This window comes from Etheostoma cragini, chromosome 18 (genome assembly GCF_013103735.1).
Source record: "Etheostoma cragini isolate CJK2018 chromosome 18, CSU_Ecrag_1.0, whole genome shotgun sequence".
Classification (NCBI taxonomy): domain Eukaryota; kingdom Metazoa; phylum Chordata; class Actinopteri; order Perciformes; family Percidae; genus Etheostoma; species Etheostoma cragini.
The window spans coordinates 9,964,834-9,990,616 of record NC_048424.1 but is presented as its reverse complement, the minus strand read 5'-3'; the positions used below and the strand labels follow the sequence as shown (position 1 = coordinate 9,990,616).

The following is a 25,783-nucleotide window of genomic DNA, read 5'->3' as shown; positions in this document are numbered from 1 at the left end:
TTCATAAACACCGTCTGACGGTCAGCTCATTGTCATTTGAGGGCAGCTAAGATGATTAACTCTCAATCGCAGTTGGGCAGTCTCCTTTCTACTGGTATTGATTCATTTATCCACCTGTGACTGGCATGCATATTTCTATATCAGTTTTTGTATCTTTTTTAAAAAAAGGAGGTGTGAAAAATCCACGTTGTGCTAAATATTAACATGGCATGGGAGCAGAATGACAAGAATAAAACTATACTGCATCCACGCCCGATTCTAAACGTATGGGTTTAATAAGAGCTGGATCCAAGTGGATCCAAAGACATTTTGAAACCTCAACATGTCACTGACATGCAAGATTTGTCAGCACCAAACCACACAGCATCACTGCTCGAAACATTTGTCCAACGGTATTTATGGTCCCTCATGATAATTTTGGTCCACATGCTGCCTGTCACAGTTCACAAACTCAGACAGTCTGCACTGGCCTGTAATCAATGTGTCATGTTGCTTTTAGCTCTGCCTTTAAATAAACAAGCAGGGATCTGTCCCACTCATTGAGACTCTAGTCTGGGAGATGACAATGTCACTGGGATTAAAGAAAAGGAAGAGATAAAGATAAAGAAGGAGAAGAGATAAAGGGAGCCGAAAAGTAAAGGACATATGGATATTGAGGAAAACAATGCATGAGGAGGACCAGTCTACTCTTTTACCCGTTTCCCTTAAAAACATGTATTTATATCCAAATCACAGGCGTCAACCAGAACACAAAACACAATCCTGATCCTTCTATCCCTTTATTTTGACCACTGGGATCTTCTGCTCTTATAAATAGACAGGCAGTAACTGCTACACTTCGGTCTATATTAACACATGTGACGGAGCAATGTATGCTTCTTGCATTGATGAATAAGGGTATTGATACTTGGCACAAGTCGTTGGTTTACATCTACTGTACTATGAGAACATATATTCATTTTACAAGTATCCTTTTACTTGTACTTGGGTACAGTATTTCTATTTTAAGTTGCATACTGCTACCATTCACAGGGCAATGTTGTAATTTTTACTCCACTAGATTTATCTTTCGCAGATTAATATTTTACTTAACAACACATGTAATCAGATTATAAATTATGATACACTGTTATACAGTAGATTGAAAAACAGGCTAGTGTATAAAGCAGCTCCACCTAAACTTACAGCAATAAAATCCAGCTTATATAATTATATCACTCTTAAAGAAACAGTGCCCCATAACGAAAAGATTTTATTTTTGATGGTCAAGTACCTTTTGCAGATACTACGTATGTTCTACTTTTCAGGACATTTACATAGAAAAGTGAGTATTTTTGGATCGTCTTATTGCTGCTCTCATCCAATTACTGTAAAGGATCTGAATACTTCTTTTACCACTGGGTAACTGGGTTAAATTTTGTTTTGTGAAACAAATACAATTTATTTTAAATTAACAATGGCTCGCTTTCAAATTATCGTGTCCACATGCTGCTATATGCGGGCAATGAACTGTGGTCATTGTAGTTCATTGTAGCTAGATTTGAGGACTGGGTTTCTTTTGTTTAACTACACCAAAAGGAAACACTAGGCATATAAATCCAACATGGTGCATTATAACACCAGAAATAAACAAAATGTAGAGACTTTTTTCTGAATGTTTTGTATGTTTACTACTCACTAAAGCGCACTTGGCTGCCGTCTGTGAGTGTGGGCTCCAGCTGAGCGTGGCCTTGAAGATTGAGGCTCTCTTTAATTTAGCAATGTGGGCTACGCTATGCTAGCTGGCGGTCAGCGGTTCCCTTTAGCTCTTCAGAAACACCTCATTACAACCGAGTAGCTAATTATAGACAAGCCGACACTTAGCTACATGCTAGAGCCAAGACGAGCACAACAACGTGTTATGAAACATAACAACAACAATACAGTTGTTTTGTTGTTTAAGTTTTAGAGTCAAGGGCAAAGGCACTTGAAGACACTTACATAAGGAAGATAGATAATGATGGTTTCCAATTTTGTGGTAAACTGTCCTTAAGAGACTTTTTTGTTTTTGGAGCGACTGTGAAGAGCTGAGACAGTTAAGAAGGATATATACAACTTAATCAACTGGCTGATGGAATTGGAAACTAATGTTTGCTATTTATCCTCAAAGGCTGTGCTCTGGTATTTCTTCTTTTACTGTATTTTGAGATTGCACTCAGCTGTGTTCCCTAAAGCAAAAATCCCAAACAGACATAAACTAAAGTGAATTTTTTCCCCTCAGACAGAGAAAGAGCAGCAATTTACACCAACAGATTGTGTAAATCTGTCAAGTACGTCTTGGCTTTATCATTTACAGAAGGTTTTAATGGACTGCAATCAGCACACATGATGTGCATACTTGGAATCCCTGACGTGGTGATGCTTGTTTATGGATCGGGCGGCAAACTCCCTCTCACAGATAAAACGCGTAAACGATAAACACGTACACATGAATGGGCAAGCTAATGGGTGGAAGAAGATACAGGGGAGCTTAGAGAGACAGCGGTTTTGTGATCCTGCGGTTGAGAATGTAATGGAACTGCATGTAGTGATTAGAGACGCACACGTTCCAGCTGGCTTACTACACTGCCAATGCACCCAGTGGCATGGCAGTGTGTGTGTGTGTGTGTGTGTGTATCATACACATCCAGTGTAGTGTGTAGGACCACATGAAGGCCGCACATGTTCACTCAGTTTGCTGTTCAGGAAAGAATGTTATTTGGATGTTTTTTTGCAGACTTCCAGAAGAGGAAACACAAGGAGGAGAGATACAAGGCAGGAAGATGTAGAGGGAGAAAGTGGCAAAGGAACAGATGTGAACAGAAAAAGAGGAAGGGAGACGGTGAGAAAGAAAAGGGAGACTGGGTAAATATTGGAAGACAACGTTGCAACTCTTAGGGTGAGAATTTGTGGTAAAGAATTAGAACAGTTTTCAGCAGTGATGGATGGATTTACAGGACAGGTAGGTCCAACTGGCACAAACTCAGCCCAGTTCCAGCCGTACTGGGGCAGCAGGAAGGTGCCAGTAGGCCAAGAAACAGGCAAGTTGCTCCGGGCCAGGCCAATGGAAACACTACACAACTAGGATCTAGGCCAGTGGACCAGGCCAAACAGCGGATGGCTTTTCAAGGGGCGTAGAAACACTGTGTGTTATTATTATTATTTTTTTTTTAGAACTTTATTTATTAAAATGTTCAACTTTTACGACAACAACCACAACAAACGACAAACATGTCTGCTTAGCACATAGAAAGAAAATGCATTTGTTAAAATAAAAAACCCAGAAAGAAAAAACAGAAAAAAAAAAAAAAAAACTCTTGCAATATCTGTATTACAAAGTCAGAAAGTTAAAAATATACAACCTATGCATCTTGTACATCTTGCTGGCTTTCCAAAAAGTTTGTAAATTGTTCCCATACTTTGTAGAAACTTTGTCTGTGTATTTTAGAGTCAGGTCTACACAAACTACAGAGTTACCCATTTAACCTCAAGTTGGGTTTATCTGAGGACCTAACATACCCTTTGACCTCTTGTTAAAGTCTGAGGAGATACTAGATTATTGTTACATTCCTGAACCTCACTGGCTGCTCCAAAAGTAACTTAGGTGAAATGTTTAAATTTGAGTCCATCACATTCTCTTTCAACACACACACACACACACACTAGTAAAATGCAAGCCATCCCTCTCCAACCCTGTAATTAACACCAGTGACCACACCCGCTGACTCTTTTGCTGAACCAATCCCCCTGCCGAGAATCTTTCCCATCTTAAACTGGACGGGGACAAGAACAACTTCTTGGAAGCTTGGTGTTTGTGTTTCTTTGGATAAAGTCTTTGTTAACTTTGGACTGTGTCCAAACTTGCTTTTACTCAAGATGTCTCTTCAAAAAAATCTGGAAAATGTGATTTTGCCAACAGACCAGACCATTTGTACACGGTTGCCGCTTAGAAGTGCAGCACTACAGTGGGTCTCGGTTGCGGCTTTAGCGGTCGAAAGATCTGTTGTTTGGAGGGTAAATACGAAGAAACAAAACTGGATATTGAAGAGTTCATAAGTGTGACCGGCGATAGAAGGATGTGTATTTTAGCACTAACCCTCATTTTTATGTTAGGGTTTGTATGATGTGCGGTCAGTCCCATTTTGCACTGCTGTCTACACATGAGAGACAGGTGTTGAGGAAAAAATGTGTAAGCGTAAAAAAAAAAGAAAGGACGCTAAGAAAGACAGAGAGGTGGTAGGAGACAAAGGTGGGTTTCAGAGGAGGAGAGCACATTTTGATACAAAGGTGTGAGATTTGGCTGAAGGGAGGTTTGCTTTCCACGCGGGACGACCACATTCCATCTGAACATTTCAAAAATGCTTTTCAGGCCGTCCTGAAGAGCGTCCACCCACTCCTTTTGCCATCATTACATTAATCTACCTCAGCCCAGAAATGAATGAAATATCTCATTATTTATTCCTAAAGTTTTTAAAAGAAAAGGAATATGTAAGAAACCTGCATTGATCTATATCACATTTGATTATGCTCTTTAAAATTGAGACTATGGATTAAGTTATGGAATGTTGCCAGTAGTGTACACACTTTTTGCAGATTCTCATTCAAACCCTGTCGGTGTTTAAGCGCCCATATTATGCTAATGTTTAGGTACATAATTGTATTTTGAGGTTGCACCAGAATAGGTTGTTGGTTTAATTTTCAAAAAACACATTTTTGTTGTGGTGCACATTGCTGCAGATCCTCTTTTCTCCCTGTGTGTTTGGGTCTCTGTTTTAGCTACAGGGTAAGGCATCTCACTTGTTTTAGCTACAGAGTGAGACATCTCACTTGTTTTCGCTACAGAGTGAGACATCTCACTTCTATGCTATCTTTGATGGGAATCGCACATGCTCAGTAGCTAGGTAAGATCCCATCTGCTAGATAACTCTTTCTCCAACTTTGGTCAGTCCAAGGCAGGATTAGCTGGGAGACTTCTTCTAAACGAAGGCCACTTGTGGAAAACCTGCAAAACAGGGAGATGGAAGTAGTTCTTTTGGAGATTATGGTAAACTAGTGTGTGTTGTAGCAGTGTTTTACCATTGAGAACAACCTATCATGCTAGCGCTAGCATGTGCTACGGTTAGCCACCGCTTCTCTTCTAGTGACGTAGAAAGCCGTGCAGATTTTAACCAGCTCACCATGAGACTGAAGGAAGGACACATTCAGAAACCTTTATCTTACTCAAAACAGCATGGATAGTTGCTTTGTTCAAGTTTGTATGTGTGTGGAAGCACAAGAGACACAAAATAACCAGAAATCCAAATCTCAGAAAAAGTGATTTTTTTTTCATAGTATGGGATCTTTAACATATTGCTTTCCATTGTCTATGGTGTCTGCGAGTAGCAAAATGATAACAACTAAGCCCGCTGTATCCCCCTAAAGGCTGTCATTTTAAAGTAACTGACACTGCAGCTTGACGTAGACAGGTACTTCTGACTATTTGAGTGACAAGCAGAAATAAAGACCTGTTGCCTAAAGCTTTGTTTGTACAGGAAGGGTGGGAGGGGTTAGAAGACATATTTTTAGCTTTCCTCTTTATTTAGCTTGGCCTTTAGAAATTTGAAGTGGCTCTGTAAAAACTATCTCTCTCTAAACAAAAATAAATGCATTGTGAAGAGAGTGTTTCTTCTAAAACAACTAAAGTGTAAAACATGGACCAGCTCTAAGACTAAACAAAGGAAAATGTTGCAGTGCAATGAAATAAAAATGGACTGTAAAAAAGAAATTTCTTGCAGCATTATGAATGAAACTATTTCCACTTTTACGTGAGCTGAAAAAGCATGAATGTGAGTCTTTGAGTCTAATGCTCTTTACTTAATCTGAGTCCAGTTCTGTTTTCATCTGAGACCAAATAGGATAACGCATCTAATTGTTTATATGCATGTACAGTACATACTTGCACATCAATAAGTGAAAAATCACACACAATTAAGTAGTCTTTCAAATTTTATGTTCAGGGCTTTTTGAGCAAACAGGCCTGTGCAAAGCAGATGAAAGACCCACATAATTATGAAGAGGTTAAAAGCTGTAGAAAATGATAATCTGTGTTTGGGTATCGTTTTACAAAAGGCAACTTCTGATGTCTTTGACAACCCCACACTTGACATTGCCCTTGAGCCTCAGTTCTGGTGTCTGACAAAATAACATTAAGAAACCTTGCAAGCTGTTGACTTCTACAATCTGAAACAAAAGATAGTATTTAATGAATTAAGACAACAGAGTAAATTAGAAGTTACCATGGTTAGAAGGAGCATTTAAAGTAGCATTTGATGCAGTAGGTAGCGTACAGTTCATCCAAACTTTTTGCTGAAAACAGCTGTCTACTACATCTGGATACAACAAACAGCTGTCTACTGCATCTGGATGTAACAACCTCTCAACAAAGTCTCCTAAAAATTACATTCCCCTTAAAAAAAACTGCATTCTTAATTACGTTTTGGGGGAAATGTATTTGTATATGTTTTTTAAAAAGGATGATGGTTTGTTACCTAATTTAGGTTACTAACGTAAGTCAAGCATGTCATGTAAACAAATCAAAGTTGACATTTGGTTTAAGACAGGACACAAACATGTCTCCTGGGTGAGCCCTGTTTGTTTAACCCATCTATCCACCCTGACCCCCTTCCTATGTGGCTTTAGATTAGAAATGTGTGGTACGTTAAAGACAAACGTAATCCAGGAAAAATACGTTTCCCTCAAAAACTAAACATAATTTTTAGAACATAGTGCTGTTATGAGAGTGGTTAGAGTGAAACAAAACAGTAAAATTGTGAGCCATAAAACTGTAAGTTACAAGAAGCTAAAGGCTCAGCTAGAACTGAGTTAAACTGCACAGTCAGATGATACAGTAATTGTCTCTGGGTTTATCACTACAAGTGACCCTTTCACGTAAAAATTTTCATTATATTTTTTAGGAAATAGCCTTGGTTTAGAAAAAGTGGCTTTCTCATTCTACTCAGCGGAACCCAACAAGGAATGGGTTATATAAAACTTTAAAGTGCAAGGCAATACATTTCCCCAAACCAGCACATAGTGGTTTTAACAACATGGGTTGGGCATTGCCACTCTATCTGCCTTGCTGTATATTTAAAGCTGCTATTTTAAACCACTATATATTTTTTTCATTGCCATGAAATGAGGCTAGCAGACAGAGATGTGGTAAACTCACTCAGAATAAAGATAGGCAGAGTTCCTTGAACAAGGTATGTCACTGACCACTGGGGAGCATGTTTCCTTTTAACAAGTCCCACAACGTCCAATTACTTTGCTTTAGGCTGTTGGTTTGCCACCCTGGACTCTGATGAAAAAGACAGACTGCAGTTGTTGAATCAAATTGGAAAATAATTGCCGGACTTCAGTGACCACACAGACGTGCTGTTTGATGACAAGTGTATATGTGGCCAATGCAACAGAAAAGAAGAGCTCAGCATATAGGTGTTCTGTGGGAATAAACACAGGAATGCAGATTGCTTTGCCTAAGTAAACTTCCTAAATAGGCAAACAACACCACGGCACAGACATTAGCAGAAGGCCAAAAATGAACCAAAAAACAACAGCGCACACAAAGAAGACTTCTATTATTCTGTTTCTAATTCTGTCATGAAAGGGCCTGGATTCAGATTAGAGGTCTGGTTCCTTCTGGACAAACTGATCAAAGCTGGGGCATTACATTTACATGTTGTAATCGGACACCTAATTTTCTTGTAGGACCTCTATTTATCCTGGCACTGATCTTTTAAATTATGGGATGTACGTAGTCGCCTTCTTATAAGCAACAGCCAGGGTACCACCCAGTGGCTGTGGGCCCTCGAGCCACACAGCTGTTCATGCAACACCACAGGAGAAAACATAAAAGTCACCACAACCAGTCATCATCAGCGTCTTGGCAACCCCTTAAAAACAGCAAAACGTTCCTAATAGAAACCCCCTTCTGAGCGGATGTATCATGTGTGGCTATATGGCGCACAAAAGGCGGAAATTAATAGACTAAACCTTCGAGCTGTGTGGAACTCATACCTCACTTTCACATTATAAAGTTGGGCAATAAAACCTTTTAAAAGAAATAGTTTGTCATTTTGGGAATACATGTCCTCGCTTCCTTGGCAAACGTTGAGAAGATTGTTACCATGCTCACATCTTTGCATTGAACATCTCTTTGGCACAGCACATAAGTCTAGTCACAAACCATTGGCCACAAATGTATCTAAGATTTCTCTCGGGTTATAACCATCATTTCTCAGCAAGCCCGGAGCAACAGTTGCAGTTGAACAGCCTTGGCGCATTGGTAATTGTTTTCCCAACTGCTCTCTTTTCGTGTGGTGAAAACAAATGCACTAATGGAGGATAATTACCCTGTGCTGTTTTAGTGTTTGCCAGTCTCTCTGGAGAGGGCAATAGCAACCTCTCAGGCATGAAGATGCTAATTGGTAATGCTAATTGCTTGTATTATGTAATCACGAGGTCAACATGAAGTTATTTTTCCAAATTATTTCATATTGTAAAACCCAGAAAATAAGGAGTGCAAAAGATCATAATTTATTATAACTAATAAAAAGAAAATACGCTAATTCAAAACATGCAGAACCAAGTGCTTATAACAACCATACAGTTTCTTTTGTTCATACTGCATGTTCTGGGAGTGTTCATCAGTTCTGGAAAAATATTGCATTCAAAATTTCCACCTTGATTAATGTTACTGTGCCTGTTACTGTCAATGTTTTAATTATGAATGACCTGTCAGCTTTCCAGCTTTCTAAAGCTCAAAAAATGTGCTGTCTTTTCTGGACTTACAGCTGCTAAGAGGATGATTGCAACCCAATGGAAGCCATCTTATGACTTACCTGTTTGTTCATGGATCCTTTCGTTTTTTGGATGTCACGTACATGGAACTCTCTACGGCTCGTGCGGGTGGAGCCTCTGTGGGAAGACTTTGTAGACTTGGCACAGCATTGCTGAGTCCTTAAGGTCATTGCTGTAGCCTTTTCTTTTGTTTGCGTGTGTGATTGGTCCCTTGTCTTGCGTCTGTCTGTGTGTCTGTTTGTGTCTGTCTGTTTCTGCACGTGTTATTTTGTCTCCCTCCTGTTTTTCCTCTCTGTGTTTTTGTGGCCCTGGGACACATTCCTATGTCCAAGCGTGTTGTTTGTAACTGTTTGTGAATATCATGTTTACATTATTTTTTTTCTGAATATAAAAAAAATTATCACAAAAAACCCATCATCTTTTGTTTTTGTTTTAAATCTTATCATTAAAATCTCAGTCTTTCTTTCTTTGTTTTCCATTGAAGTAAAAACTATCCCTTTATTGACCCCTAAAGCCAATTAACAAGCTGGCATGCACGTTAGAAAGCAGATAAATAAACAGAGCGTGGCTAGCCTCTGCTCAGCTGGGAGGAATGCTTGTTTTACCAACCCAGAGGGAATTACAAGCCGTCTGATTGTTTTGGCATTTAGGCAGGATGCAACGCCAGTAAGTTGTTTTGGGGTCTTTCAGAGGCAATGCTTAGTTTTTCTCAATACGTCCATGAGAACTAACATACTGTAGGTGGAGGAAATATAGAGGAAGTAGCCCAAGTCATGCTTTCACCTTCTGTATGAGCCTTCTAAACTGGAGGTTTTCAATGGATTAGAAATATTATTCTATTTTCACCTCCTAATTTATGTGAGAGTATCTTGGAGCAGCACCTTTTTGTATTAAATGTGAATGTATGTTTGTGCTTTGGTTTGCCACCTCTGCTCAAACATTGCACATGTAAATAAGAAAAACAAAAAGCAGTGAGGAAATAAATGAACAGCTTAAGTATTTTTCCACATGACCAACTTCACCACCAAATGTGGCTGGTTCACACCTGGCAACCCTGTTAGTTGTTCTAAAATGAGTGACAGCTTGACCAAGACTGGCCTTGTTTACATTTTATTTGACACTTTGGTATATTGCCTTAAAGCATGGATTCTGTCAATTTGGTCCAAGAGTCTGCGCACTACATCTGTCAGTTTGAAGAACAAAATATGACTAGACGAAATGAAGACCTTATTTTTAATATCCTCTAACAGGAAGCGGGCGTGTGAATGGAGTGGTGAGTTTGCTCCAAAAATCACACTTCCATGGCTGGATTAATAAAGCTCTTTTGCATCTGTATAGTTTGTGTGTCAGTTTCCTCACTACAGTTTGCACATATGTATGTACTTTTGTTTTGATAAGATTTAGGAAAAGATGAACAGCAGGTCAAACTTGAGGTGAGTGGAACAGGTTTTTGACTTTAAAGGTCTTGAAATGTAAAGACGTACCATTCTCTCCTTGTGATTACGATTGTAATCTTGACCTAAAGGATGACAGACAACGCCTGCTCTAATATTCTAAATTGAAATAATTATCATACCATTAATTTGATGAAAGGTGTTTATGTTTACATTTCCTGCACACAACTTGCTATATAGTTTTTCCACGATTGACAATATTAAATGTTTCATTACAGATAATGATGCATGGTTACACTGAATAAACTCCACATAGTGTGGTTTTATGACTGCATCAGCACTAAAAATATGATTATTTTACACATTCAACATCAGAACTATAGGATTTTGATGGGATTTTTAAAAGAAAATTGTGTGTATTAATCAAGCTCATCTGCACAACATGTACATTTGTATTAATGAGATTAATGGTCCAATAAAGGGGTCTAGTGGTGTCTTCGTCCAATCAGCACATGCGATTAGCAAAGTATCACTCACTGTTTGAGTCTGTCTGTCAGTAGTCAGGTACAGCATGGGGTAGGCGTCCTGGGTCTGTAGTGTCCACATTGAGCTGAATGTTTCTCATCTTTCTCGCAGCAAACAACCTTTCAGTTTCCCTCTCCATCTTCTCTCTCTTACTCTTTATATACATGTAAAGTTTATTAACTACCGCTACTTCTACCATGTGGTCACCAGCCAAACCAAACTTTACTTGAATTCACTTAAACAGTTTGCTTTCACCCACTTCCTGGCCAGCATTGCTGTTAATTAGACAGAAACTGGAGGGAGGAGAGATTTCCTGAAGCTTCTTCTGTGTCCACACATACCTGTCTAATCCCTAACAACGCCCTGCAGTCTACAACTCTACCACATTGCTGGCAAGTTCAATTAATGTGTGTGAGTGTTATTTGGTTACAGGGTTCTTTTAAGAAGCGGAGTGATTTTTAGTGAGAGACGCACCAAGTTTGTTCAGCATTTATGATTTATGGTAGGGGGGGATAGAGAACACACAAACACAGAGAAAGACCTGTGTTCTTAAGAGTCCTGAAACTACGTTACATCTGTTCCCCTGGAAGGATTCAGTGCAACATGTATGCTGGTTAATCCTAAAAGATTCATCTCAATAAGTGGAAAATTTGAGAGAACAGAGAAATATTCTTCTCTCGGTTTTGCTCTCTTGGCTCCAGGGAGCTACAAGAGCATGGTGTGCGATATCAAAAAACAGCAAAAGATATTTTGCCATCAGCGCGTTCACATTCCCTGACAATACTGAGAATCAACTAGAATTTGAAATGGCGCTGCAGAGATATATGTTGTGTGTGTGTGTGAAAAGAGAGAGCCAGCAGCCTTCAAATTCTGGCAGGGTCCAGTCTTGGCCTGTCACATTTTCTCTTATACGTCTGTTTTAACCAGAAATGGAAACAGTTGCTTCTATAAAAAAACTTTCAAACTGACTGCTAATCACTAAATACAGTGTTAGTGACATTTAGCTCCACACTGGTGTTTCCTCGACCCGTGAACAGCCAGGCTGGCCTACAGCGGTGAAACAGGCTAATATTTAACACAATAATTTAATCATGTTTCAGTCAGAGAGCTTACAGCCAAGTCAAATGTCTAGGGGAATCACCGCTACACAGTCAGGTGTGATTGTGCACTCACACGTAAAGACACACGCACACGTACCTTTGCAAGACAGACCCACCAGGCTTTTTTTTTTTTTAAAGCTGGATTGGTTGAGGTAATATCTGTGTGTGTGTGTCTGTGTGTGTGTGTCTGTGTGTGTGTGTGTGTGAGAGTGAGCGAGTGAGAGAAAGAGAGAGTGAGTGAGTGAGAGAGAGAGATTAAGAAAGTGTGAGCGAGAGTCCATGTCAGGCTGTTGACCTATGTCTAAAGATCTGCACGTTTTAGTTTCTGTAGCTCTATGTTGAGTGACAACCTCAAACACTAACCTCACCGCTGGCCCAAACAAAACAGGGTCTGTTCCCTCTAAAGTGTGTCTGACTGAGAAAAACCCACACACACTTGTACTAAATCATCTACTACTCTCTTTCCCATACTCACACATTCACTTTCCCCACTAGAACTCCTCACCTTGGCACAGTGCAGCCAAAAGCACAACACAAGTCAGCTTAAGCTCATTGAATCAGCTAATCACTGCTTATAAGAGGCTGCTAGCCTGCCCATCACATGCATACAGTATACATGCATTGGAGGATTATTAATGCTAAACTTTCTCTTTATTTTCTCATTCGTTCCAGGTGGTGGGGTAAGGCGTTTCCCCTACACAGTTTGCTGGAGTTTGCCTTCAGTTCCTGCCTCACCTGGCAAGCTGTTCCACTTATCGATCTATGACACCAAGACAGAAAAAGTAGATTGTAGACTGAGAAAGTGTGTCTGTAATTGACAGGGAGGAGGGTGACAGAGAAAAACTGTGGAACATTAGGTTCTTTGCCCAAAATAACTTTACAAGGCCATATTGCCACCAAATCATAAGAATATTCTGCACAGCATTTCTTGATTCTCTCCTTAAAGCGCCCAAGACCACATCTGAAGCCTATCGATCTATGTTTTCCCATCACCTCCCCTTCTCACCATTTTAGAAAAATATATTTTCTCCTTGCTCCAGCATCATAATGAGCAGAGAAGATTACTCATCCAAACCCCAGCAGAGGTGCTACAGTGTGTTTGTGTAGCTGTTACATAAGAAACCCTGCCTCCTGAGGTCAATAGAGTATAGAGAAGTCAGTGTTTTTGACAAGGCTCAGGCCCTTAGGCTCTCTGTGCAGAGCTGCAGTAAAGATCACATCATGCAGGTGGCCCAGACACCCATTCATCTTCTAATAGAGGGATTCCTTGCCCTTATGATCCACGTGTGTTTGAACGCTGGTGAATTGTGAAGGTTCAAATAATATAGTTGGCTCTGTCCGTTTGCAGGTGCTTGTGTGTGCATGTGTCTGTGCTAATAGTAAGCACATCTGCTTCATCCTGTGTGATAAGGTATTTGAGATTCAGCTGATACCTGAAGCTTAAGCATAAGAGATATGACAGCTGTCAGACTCTGCATGCATTGTGCAACTACTCTAAAATAAATATGTACTTGCATCAACTGCTGCAATTTCTAAATCACATTTAGGCTGCAAAGTTTTATCAGAGTGATGATGCTTCAGTGTGTGTAATGTATGTAGAGGCTACTCAGGCAATCAGGTTGCATTTTAGAGGAAAGTAAACTAATCTCCAAGTAAAGCTTTTAAACTGTCTGTGAAAGAAACTACATCTAGAAAATGTCTGTGTTTATGTTTGGCAACACAAGACTAATCAAAAATCATTTTTTGACAGCTGCAGTTTGCAAGCGTGTGTGTGTGTGTGTGTCTACAGGAAACCAATCTGACCCACGGGATTAGTGGCAGACGTGGTGAGTGGCTCTCATTCTGTTCCAGATGTTTATCACGTCATAAAGGCCTCAAGCCCTCTGTGAGAAATAGGTAAGAACCCAACCTCCTTTCACCACACAAACACATTCTTCCCAGCTGTAGCCTGAGTTGTACCAGTGACAGACATGTTGATAAGAAATCACCTCTGTGTAAAGTATTAGATAATCTTAAGTCACTAGAGCATGCAGTATATAAACACACAAGCAATAACTTCCTTTACTAACACTTGATATATCTCATCCTGAAGACAGACACGCAGATGTAGTCATCTGTCATAGGTCTTCTCCACTTTTTTCTAGTTTTCACCCAGTACAGCGTAACAGTAACAGCAGCGTCAAGACATATTTAAAGCAAAACTAATTTAGAAATTTCCCATCAGAGCATACTTTCTAAAATTTAAACCAGCTGGAAACCTCCATCTTAGAACAAACTCCACATGCCTTTTACTGTATCAATTAAAAGAAACAACAAGGCTAAGACATAGCACGCTTGGCTGTCTCTAACCACCAGCTTTCTTTAGAACACTATTGCGCTTGTTCCACCGGTGCCGGTCGTGCGTAATGAGCGCGATGCGGCTGGAGCGCACCAGCCGGCTGTCCAAGAAGAGATGTCAGCCATCATCTACACATACAGTATGAATCTCTACAGTTGCCGGGTTCTTGTTGCCATAACAGATGCCAATCTCGCTCCGACAAGTCAGAACTGATGTTCAAATGGTGCATAAGGGAATGCATTCCTCAGGTTTTGGTCTGAATTAGTTGGATTTTAAAGTTGGGGGGAAGCCTACTGAAATTGGAGGAATATACTATTTTAACATCAGAGATAGTACACATTGAAATGATAGTATCCACGCTTTTACTAAAATGTGTCACATCGTGCCACCTTGGTGGTTTCAAGACTGAGAATGATGAGAGGACATCAGGAGAACTCCTCTGAGGTGAATGGGGTCGAGGAGACGCCGTGGCATCCGGTTGATTTTTTTATAAAGGAGAGTTTTGCCTGCCGGTGATTGAGAGTTGAAAGCCTGAATAACTGTCTTTTCTTTTTGGATGAACTTTTCTTAACACGTCTAATCAAAGCAGGGTGCCTAGACGTGCAGCGCAACTTCTATTCAAAAGAATCTCTTGGATGATGACGCGCTTCAGCCAGCAGAGGAAAATGAAAAGTTCTTACCGAGATACTGTCGAATGTCCAGCAGGATTTTAGGGGGTCCTCCGTTCAGCTGGTAAAAAAGGGAGCCGAAGCAGAAGAAGAACAACGTAGCCATGCAGAAACCATAACCTCGCAAGGAAAATCGCAACGGTATAGCAGAGAGTAGGCTGTACTTTCTGTTGTTTCGCTCTCTAACGTGGTTGGGAGTCTGTTTGTTGCTTTGAAGGGGACTGCTGCTGAAATTCTTCATCATCTCCTCCTCACAAAGCACCGTGGAAAGTCACCCATCCGCATGTGGAAAGTGAAACTTGTCGCTTTGACACCATTTGAGGCGGACGGCCAGTTATTATGGAGACGCGCAGGGACCCAGCTCTCCTCCGCTGCCGCAGCCACGGGGTTGTTTTTATGCGCTCAGCGTTTCGCTTCTTCTCGGTCCCTCTTGCTTGCGCTCGTTGGATGAGTGTTCCTTCCTTCCGTCCTTCCAGGCGAGTTAAGGGTCCATCCTTCTGCTCTGGAGGCTTTGGGGTGTCAGATTACTTAACGTGGAAAGAGGAAAAACTTCCGTCTCTTACAGGATTGGCGTTGCAGTGCGTAAAACAGCGACACCCAGTGTTCAGGGAGAAAGGGGGGGCTTAGAAGCAGTGCTTGAGCATTCAAGAAACGGGTTCAATTTGTAGCATCCAACACTGACAGGAGGTCTGTGGGAAGGGTTTTAAGCCAGCTGTGAATTTACATGTTTTATTTCAGTAGGTATATTACCAAAGCTTAGATAATATGATGATAATTAAAGTATTTTGCAGTCAACAGACAAAACATTCATCCTTAATAGAACCGTCACATACTCCTTAAGTGGTTATTATTCATAAAATGGAACAAGCTGTGTTATCATCACTTTAGGACAAGGGGGTAGATGTTTGATGTGTGTTGAAAACAAGCTGGGGAGAGAAGAATCTGCTCACTGCCTATGTGTGTGTGTGTGTTTCAAACTTTCTCTTTCCCCTTAGGCCAGCTGTAAGGGCCTAACACTAAGCCATATATCTTTCCACAGCAGGGGTAGAACCCACCATTAGACTACACCTGTACTTAGGAGGTGACAACAGTCATTTAACACACTACCCCAACAGGAGGCTGATGCACTTTCTCCGGTGACTGCTATAATAGCCTAGGGAGCAACAACGGCTGTAAGAAACGATTTGGCTTGAAAGACAATAGGTAATAAAGCAATGCACAATATTTCTGTTGAAAGCCCATTGGCGTGGCTTTTCCACAGGTAAATGAAATGTGAATCGTACAGTACTGTATTTTGCAAGCTAGGCACAAAAGGTGTGAATGCATTATGGGTTTATAGCTACATCTTCCCTGCAGCACAGCAGTTTATTACACAGAATAACCATAAGGATGTCAGTAAGGTCACTGCTGTAAATCAGGTTTAGTCTAATCAGAACTACTGGCGGCCATGGCATTTAAACCAAATAATTTCTGGTGGTGTGCGTCAGCTTTTCCTTGGACTGTAGAAAAAAAACATGTAGCACCTAGAGGAAGCACACACAAACTCCAATGTTTAAAATGTCATAGGCCCAGATATGTCACACAGGTTTTAGCTATTCCTTAGAGTGTGTAAAGTTTCACAAATTCAGTACAACAGTATGTCTACCCACATGTGATTACTCAAGGTTTTTGTGTGTACTAAAGTCACAGAGTAAATAATATTACTGGGAATATAGTAGGGGACGGGGGAAATTAACCTAATTTCTGCAAGACTATTGCACATTTGGTCAAGGCCCAGTACGCGGAGGACTAAGAAGCCACTAAGTTTCCCGTACCAAAATAAGAATCAATAGGTTTCTGCGCAGGGGGAGTAACCCTGGGAGCTGCACATTCAGACAGTTGGATTTGCACTTAATACGAATGTAAACTTTACAGTCAGACTTCAAAAACAACAAACGTTCAGAGAAACTACGTATTTGACCTCCGACCTCCCCGGAGGGAAACAAGCGGCAAGATAATTTCCCAGTAAGGGCCGATGAAAGTATGACACTCATTACAGTTTATTGGTAAGAACTCTTTGGCATCATAATGGCTTTTCTCACTCTCCTGTGACTTTGTGTCTGTTCATTCATGCCGTCACGATGAAGTATGCAATCCAGTCATGTAAAGGAATGATTTATAATCATATTGTAACCCCACTGCAGATTCTCACCATAGATTGAACGGACACAAATCCAGCCATGCATAAATGCTGCAGAGGAAAGTGGTTCCGAATAATAGGAAGAAACGCGAACCAGACATTCTTCATTGAAAGAAAGGTCTCCTGTTTTACTCCTGAGACATTTTAAATTGGATGAGCAATTGTATTTGTGGAAGTCAGAGTCGTGAACTGGAAGCTAAATGCTCATTACAGCTGCATGAAGGACAATTATTGCACAGTGGCTACTTTCTTACAAAAGGTACGGGCAACTAGCCAAGGAAGACGCACTACAAAGATTTTGTTCTTATTCTTCCTGAAGGAAATGCTTATTCAGTTGTGTCTGTTTCCACTCGGATGGATACCACCAGCTCGGATAGACATTATGCAAGTAAAAATCTCAGATGCAGTCTTTTGGGACATTTTATAAATAAGGGGTCCATGGTCTAATTGGGGCTTCTTGACAAGGAGGAGATTGGAAAACGTCTGTGTGACAACAGCTGCACTGCAACGAGAGCCACTCAGCCAGTCAAACTCTTGGTCCTGAGGATATGTGTGGAGGTTGTTTTAATTAGGCATTACAAGCCAGACACAGCAAGCAAATGTTGTTAAACTGATTGGTTTCAGAGCTCCAACTGAACCTTTGACATTATAGTACAGGAGTCGTCATTCAGAGATACTGAAAGGTACACATACAAGTAAGGGCACAGTGCTGTCTTCTACTTTTCCTTTGGACCAAGCTGTAATTTAAAAATGTTAGTAAAGGTCTCAACAAGCCAAAGTTCAGTGTCACTATTAACCACATTGAAGAAAAGAGCCAGTAGGACACGCCCACATTTTTCCATAACTGCACGTGCGTGCGCGCACAGAGAGAATGAGAAGGCCAAAGTATGGCAAGAAACAATTTTTATTATATTTCAGAATGACAAATAGTTATGGACATTACTTTTGTTGTTTCAATACACAAGCAAAATGTGTATGGACAATCATTAGGTAGATGAAAACCAAATAAAATATTTTGTACACATATTTTACATTACATACTGTAGTTCCTCACTGGCTAAAGCAATATGCATTATGCAGGAAGGTATTGCTATTCATATAGTACAGCTAATTACAGTTGATATGAAAAAAGCAAAAAATAAGTTATTTAAATATCAATTACATATACAGAATGTGCAACTTCTGCTAAGCATTTCATATATGTAATTAAGAATTTATTTTTATAATTTTTGCAAAAACAAAAACAAACTGGAAGTGAGTAACTGGAACAGGTTAACCTGTGAATTGTTATCAAACTTGGCATTGGGAACTCAATACTAAAATAAAATACCAGCATAGCCCACCGAAACCCTTTACAAAACCTGACAACAAACGTCCATTAATGGACCTGTGAATAAATTGTAGCCAATTTTGCCTATAAAACAGCTAGATTTACCCTCTAAAGTGCATTTACAGTGTCAGTATTTTCATTTTTTACAAAACACTTCTTGGGTCTTTCACTTTTTCAATAATGACCCCCACCCTCACTTTCTCAAAGCACCACTTTGATTGAAGAGAAAAAAGGCATCAAACATCTACCTATCAAGTGCCCACTGCAAAAGAAAAAAAAAAATACATCCTCTAATTTAAGCAATAACACTTGTTCAAATGTTTTAAATCTGAACTCCACGGAATAAGTCTTTAGTTCAGATGATGAAAGATAGGACTTTACTGTTAGCAATAGGAGAAAAACAACACAAATGTTAGCTCAATTCCATGCATTGGGTGAGCAAATGAAAGAGCAATGAGTTTCTGGTTGTTTTCAAGTTCCGTTTTTTAGCCTTAAAGATTTTGTAACAGGCTGACCCGACGCAGTGTTTCCCTGATTTGCTATTTAGCTTTTCACCTGATACAGTTTATCTGTTCTTACCATCCATCCTCTGTTTGTTTGAAAAAAGTCAAATTAAGAATTTCAGACAGGCATTGATTATAGCTACAGTATAATGTGTTAAAAGTCCCCAAACAGCCTATCATCCAGCTATACATCAAATTCCTCAACACTGTAACCGACAGCCCAGATCTCAGCCGTGTCTTTGAAACATTTCTATTTTCCCCTTCCTCCCTCCCTCGTCCCACAACCCTCTGCATGGAACACGTACAGTGAATGTGTTAAACAGGAATGTTAAACATGGGACAACGTCTGTGTTGTGCCTGTGGTTTTATCATCTGAGCTTCACAAGTAAAGAAACCACAATCCCTCAGACACGTTTTGTGGTCCACATCCGTGGTTTATGGCTGAAATGATCTCAATTATTTCTCCAAAACATTCAGAAAAAAAGAGACTTGCACCTCCACCACAGGTTAGCCTAGGTGCTATAGTCAATACTATACATATGTTCTATTTTATGATGAAGCTATGTTTTCATAATGGTAAGGCAAATTAAAATGTGCTTGGATTCACTGGAAATGCTTTGTTGCTGTAAAAGCTGATTGTGATTACTAGAGCAAAACAGAGCTTTATGTAAGACTTATATTCATATCGGTGCAGTGTGTGCATCCAAGATATGCAGTGAAATAGGACATACAGTTTAATATGAAATATAAAGGTGTGATGTCAGCTGTTTAAGCTTAGAAATGACAGAGCTGGCCTCAAAATAAAAACATTCAAAAGGCAAACACAAAATTTTACATATAAATCATTTTACAATGAAGATGTGTTATGCTATAATACAGAAACATGATACAAAATAAGTCATCTCAAAACCCACAGTTATTCAGAGTTCGGTGTATTTAGTTCAGATGTTAAGTCAATCTTATGATCATCATTATGAACCTATTAGTGGGAATGAAACGCTAGATGTGGAGTAAATCACTTTGGCCGAGCTACTTCCATAAAAGACCCTCAGATAATGTTGCCTTGACACAAAGGAGGAAAATGAAGCACTTATGAAATATGCAGGAAGTAAACCATCCTTTCTGTATTTAAAAAAACCATCCATCCTACAAAACACTGTGTTATCATCCTTCAAGGCAGATCCAAGTCTTTATTTTAAGACTGGGGGTGTCTTCAGAATGGACGCCATCCCACAGAGTGAGTCTGCAGTCTTTCTTTTAAAAAGGCATCTGATATCTTGTCTTGGCTGTTAGGAGAAACTCCTTAATGCCGTAAACATTTGAGAAAAGAGTAATAAAGAGAGAAAATCAGAGAGCAGGGTGGCTCAATTTAAGTCTTTCGAGACATGCGAGACAATAAGGACTGTAGTGCTATGGTCATTCATTTGATCGTCAAGTCCTGCGGCCAATTTGTCTTTGGTCGCCTACTGACCATGTTTAAATGAGATGGTGCTGACCAGTGAGTTGATACCTGTGACTTTATACGACTCCACCTCCATGGTTAGGACTGCACCTCTCTGTGCGAGCCGACCAATCGTGCCTCACTGACCAGCCGGCGGGCGTGTCTTTCATCCCGCACCCCCGCTTCCCACGCGGCGCTCTCTGTTAACAAAGCCACGCGACTCAGCGTGTCGACTCCCGCTGCCACCAGAGATGTGGCGTACATGGGCAGGCCGATGGAGGTGAGCCAATCAGAGACTGTGCTGATGTTCCCTGAGGGCAGAGGCCTCCGACACATCTCTGTCAAACCTCCAGAAGGAATCTGAGTGACACAACGGGGAAAAAAGGCATTGTTGTTAGCTACTCTGATGATGTCACATTAGTGAATATAAAGTGGGATTAGTGAAGAAAACACTTCACTGAAGAAAATCTGACAACTTTGGCTTTCTTTAGCAAAATCATTTAAAGCTATGGGGTAAAATAGACTTCATTAAGTCTTAACCCTTCTGTTGTCTTCCCATCAAAAAAGCGTCACTTTTGTTGCTTTTTATCAATGTTTTAACTTTTTTTTTTACGATTTTGTCCTTTTTTTGACGTTTTCAACACTACTTAACAGAACTTATTAACTTTAGTTTCACAGTTATTTTTGGTTTTATGGTCAATGAGCCTCATTTATAGTAAATTATACCTAACGTTTCAGTTAGAAAAGCTTTCCTTTTCTTTCTTTTTAAATGCTATAAAATTGAATAAGTCACCCAAAAAATTAATGAAAGTAGAGAGTTGTACTTGCCAAAGAGCATTGTGTGGAATCAATCATGGCATTTTGGGTAATTACAAATGGGTAGTTTAAAATTGACATAGGAAAACGGTTCAATTTGACCCGAGGACAACATGAGGGTTAAGTTAGTTTTAGCCTACTAAGAACAATAATACACAGACAATTCCATTTATATACGTATATCTACACATTCGCCAACTGTTTGTATTCAATATTCAAGCAAGCATAGTCATCACAGCTCATCAATCAGGGTGCCAGCCTTGGAGGGAAATTACTGCCATATTTTCCAGCCCAACAAAACGTTTATCTAGTTCTATAACTCCAAAACATTGTCTCCATTGTTTGGAAGTTCCCAGGAAAATTAGTGTTGTTGCCTTACAGCCATGCGGTGTTGTTTACGCAGCTCTTTGACTCGAAGCTGGTCCATGGTGGAGGCCACATCCTTGACGGGCTGCCCCAAGTCCTCGGAGTAACGCTGCACCAGCGGCTGGGGGACGCCACACCGGCCATGCTGGAGGAGAGAAGGGAGGAAAACACGCAATTAGACATGGCTACATTTAAAGATGAATCTGTGCTTTCCAAGAAGAGGACAACATGTCAGACACGTTGATGTGTCAGAAAGCAGTGGATTGACAACCAATTAAAAGCTGACAGGCAACATGAAGAAGGCTGACACAATGAAGCATTTTGACTTATTGCGGTCATTATGAAGACAGAGACCTTTTTGTTCATACATTAATTTCAAATTACTTCTCTAAGAACATCTTCTGGCGAGGTAATGAGCACGATCCTTTAGGGAGTCAGAAAAATATGAAGAATAACACACAAGAAAGACACTATAATTAAACTGAGGTCTGTTTTTGTTCTGGTTCCTACAGTACATCCCAAATAATTCTTATTTTCTAAGACACTGAAAGTACAGCTGGATCCTGTTTTGCTATTAACAGGGAGTTGCATCTTGTTTTGGTTTGCACTAATGAAAGGGGGAAAAATACAGATTAGGATGAGAGGAAAAACAGAACATTATTAACAATTTGATGAGCAGTGACTAAGTGAGTGATGGAAAGAGGCATAAAGCCCTGCTGAACTATTAGAACATGTTTTTTTTATTCTCTTTGTTTGTATAGACACCTGGAGCAATGGCAGGTTTCCAGCAGGGAATTAGTTTCGGTCGGTCAAACTGGACCGGAGGTCTTTTGAGGATCAAAGGGTGGGTGGATGGAGGAACTAATGTCTCCGGAAAAACGGGCGGAGAGCAGGTCACACAAGCATACCCTTTGCACTGCCAGGATTAGACGGGTCCAGATGCCTTTAGGCAGCCAACAATTAACTTGGTTCAAGGATGCAGTAATTTGATTTGATTCTCTTTTATCATGCCTAGGGCTGGATATGGTTTGAAATACCCTAACGTCTGTGCCAATATGATATCAGAGATTCTGGTACTTTTTTTAATAGCTTAGTTTTAGAAATACATTTTTTTTCTAACCCCTAAGGGTGCTGATTTCCTCATTTATAACAGCAAATATCTTATAAAGGATGAGTTTTAGATGCACAATGCTACGGATACATGCAAGTTGATGTTGAAAATGTTGTGATGTTTGATTGCACGATTAGCAAACGTGAGGAATAGTTTTAAAATGTTTAACCTGTATGACCTTTTGACACTAATGACTGCATTCATGTGCAGGTTCACAGAGTCCCCATGCTGCTACTACAGCGGCGCCCGTCTTTCATGTCCCTGCCAACCCACTTGTGACTAATAGAAAACCAGCAGAGCTATGCTGTGGTCTAACGCACTATTTCTCACCTCATCTGTTGATGCCTCTGTGTTTGTTGTTTTCCTGCCAGCGCCGGGGGCTCCACCATGTTAAAGGGGCCCAGCCTGGGGTCTGGCGAGTGGCAGAAGGTTTTATAACCCTGTCTGCCTTCAGTAAGATTCAGGCCATAAACTTAACAGTCTGAACCACATCATAGTGAGGCTCAGTCCACAGTCTTTCCCTTAGCTCCAGGCAGCGTATTTATTATTGTTAATACACACACACACACACACTCACAATTGTGTTTTCACACAAAAGAGCATTTGCACACAAAAGAAACACACAAACTTAATAAGTCTTTAAATTTTAAACTAAATGAGTTCCAACGCAAGCCACTGGTGTTTTTGGACTGAGGTATTTGGATCCAAGCTGCAGTCATATTATGACTGAGTCAAGTAAGGCATGTTACGATGCTAAACCAAAAGTCTGACGCCAGACAAGTATAGCCCAGAGGTGTCTTGAAGCCCCATGTTCACATTAACCATGTAAATATGACTTCATATGATATGGTTTTTAATAGAATTCCTCACCTCATCTCAGTACTTCACATGCTTCTTTTAATTGTATGCACAAAAACTCATATGAGCATGTACTGTATAAAAAGTTCACAATGTTGAATTACTAATTGAGGTTTTTGGAATATTGCCGGGATGGTGAGGAGGTTATAAATGTACAAGGTTGTATCAACTCAATACAAACGGTGCATCTGTGTACTCAGCTGTCTGCAACACAACCAACAGTCGTGCCAAATGCTATCTGTAATCTAAATGTCTTGTCTCATGTCTAGATTAATGATACTCTGCTTACCTTGTCAGAGTAGGGCTCCTCTGTAAGATCAATGCCCTCAGCCTCCAGCCGCTGCTCCAGGAGGGTGAACAGATCAGGACTCATCTTGGCATGTGAAGCCTTCCTTGCAACAGCCACCTTTCCCCCCAGATCTGAGAACCACGGAGGCTGCACTGCTGGCGGGGTGCCTGACTCCTCGCCCATGGATGATGCGGATGAGGTGGCACAGGGGCTTGCAGGGGTGCTTGGGGTCTTGGCAGGCAGAGCTGGGGCACCGTAGCTGGGGCTGCGGGTTATAGGGCTGCTGGGGTGAGAACGGGTGAGGGAGTGGGTAGGGGAAGGAGTGGGTGATGGCGAGGAAGGCAGAGAGAGGGGGGGGTGACGCAGGCCGTTGGCTAGTCTTTCCTTAGACTTTTTGGCAGGTACAGGAGGAGGGACTGGAGGCTTTTTGGGGTGAGTCCGCAAGACCCTCTCCCCACTTGCATTGTAATCAGTGAGACTTGGCGTAGGACTGGAGAGGAGCTCTGGAGGGTTGGGGAACTGGCTTGTGGGACAAGGGGGGTGAAGAGGCAGCTGGAAGGGGATAGGTGGTCTGTTGGACCTTCCTTTTGGGCTTACTGTTGGAGCCCCATTGTGTGCTGGGGAGCCCTTACTACAGACCTTGGCAGGGCTACTGCATGATTTGGGTGCTTCCTTAATGAGTTTAAGCTCCACACCCAGATCCTTCTGCTCAAACTTTGGGTCCCAGTGCAGATCCCCCAGAGAGTGGGAGCGTTTCCAGGGTCCATTGGGCTGTGGGGACCCATCCAGGTCCTCACAGCTGCGGCTGGACGGGATGGGAGACCGTCTTTGGGCTTTGCCTAGCCCTAACAGGTTGAAGCCCTTCAGGGAGGGTTTGATGAAGAAACGTTTTGGGAACTTTGTGCGCTGGTTCTTGCTGTTCTGCTGCAGAGCTTCTGTTGAAAGCGTCATGGGCAGGGTGGGGTAGTCTGGAGACTGGAGGCCTGCTGAGGAACGAGTGGAACGGGAAGCCTTTCTGCTCTTACCTGCAAAATGAAAAGATTCATCCTCTCTGAGTAATGACTTGTAGACTTGTAGGAAGTAGGTCCCCAGCTAAAAATCAGATCCATGTTAATAAACTGCATACAGCTCATCATTACTGTATTTTGCTGCCTTTTGTCAAGACTATTTATTTATAACTACTTGAAATCTTCTAATCTAAGCATTACATCCATCTTGTTTAAGGCTTATCTCTAAACCAGTCAAAAGCAGAGAAGTGTTTATGAAGCTGGAGTGGAGTGCCACTTTGATAAGATAAGCTTTTTGACTCATGACCAAACTGGTTTATTTGTTGTTGTCATAGCAGCAGTCCCAAAATAATGATATCTGGTTGGGATAGTTCAGAAACTTTGGAACAGAAGGCTGAAGCAACTTACCATCTATCCTCTGGCTTACAGAGCGAACAGGAGGGATGAAATGGATGGGTGCCACATAGTTCAGCTTGCCCAAAAAAGTTCAATTGATGGAATGATGGAATATCTCTGTTCCCAGAAATGTCAAAAAAGTTAGGCCAATTGGGCAATTACGTTAATTTGGTTATGTTAAATTAAATTTCCTAACAGTTCCAATAGGACTAGCTTCACTAAAATTACCTTTATTAAGTTTGAGACATCAAATCAGGAGCATTTATTAGATTCATGGATTGTATAGTCTAGTATAATCCCATCCGTGGAAAGGTATGTTCAAATTTGATCTACTATTAAATTGTTTATATTAAAATATGAAATAGTATACTGGTTTAAGACACATGAAATACGGTGTTTTTAAATTTAACCTAAAGCTCCGAGTCATTCATTAATTTTCTTTTTTGCATTATGGGGATCAATGACTAAATGTCATCATTACCCACCTTTTACTAAACGAGAACCATGTTATGTATGCATATGAAAATGAGTGAAAGTTGATAGAGGGTTAGTCATTTGATGACATGTGGAAGAATTACTACATCTAGTTCAGACACATGTATAGGT

The 25,783-nt window shown here is 40.6% G+C and overlaps 2 protein-coding genes across 10 annotated transcripts in view; both read right to left on the bottom strand.

Annotated features, from left to right (window-relative positions):
* The window catches only part of usta (uronyl 2-sulfotransferase a), a 50,695-nt gene extending 35,259 nt beyond the window's left edge, over nucleotides 1-15,436 (bottom strand). Inside the window, exon 1 of the mRNA XM_034900215.1 lies at nucleotides 14,894-15,436. Within this exon, the coding sequence (XP_034756106.1) occupies nucleotides 14,894-15,125 (232 nt within the window). The 5' untranslated portion in view covers nucleotides 15,126-15,436. The remainder of the gene's footprint in view (nucleotides 1-14,893) is intronic.
* Nucleotides 15,437-17,946: 2,510 nt separating this feature from the next.
* sash1a (SAM and SH3 domain containing 1a) overlaps nucleotides 17,947-25,783 on the bottom strand; it is a 163,472-nt gene continuing 155,635 nt past the window's right edge. For all 9 annotated transcript variants that reach the window (XM_034900195.1, XM_034900196.1, XM_034900198.1 and 6 more), the window contains 3 exons: nucleotides 23,775-24,799; nucleotides 21,530-21,661; nucleotides 17,947-20,694 (listed from right to left, as the gene is read on the bottom strand). In XM_034900195.1, coding sequence (XP_034756086.1) covers nucleotides 20,434-20,694; nucleotides 21,530-21,661; nucleotides 23,775-24,799 — 1,418 coding nt within the window. In that variant the 3' untranslated portion in view covers nucleotides 17,947-20,433. The remainder of the gene's footprint in view (nucleotides 20,695-21,529; nucleotides 21,662-23,774; nucleotides 24,800-25,783) is intronic.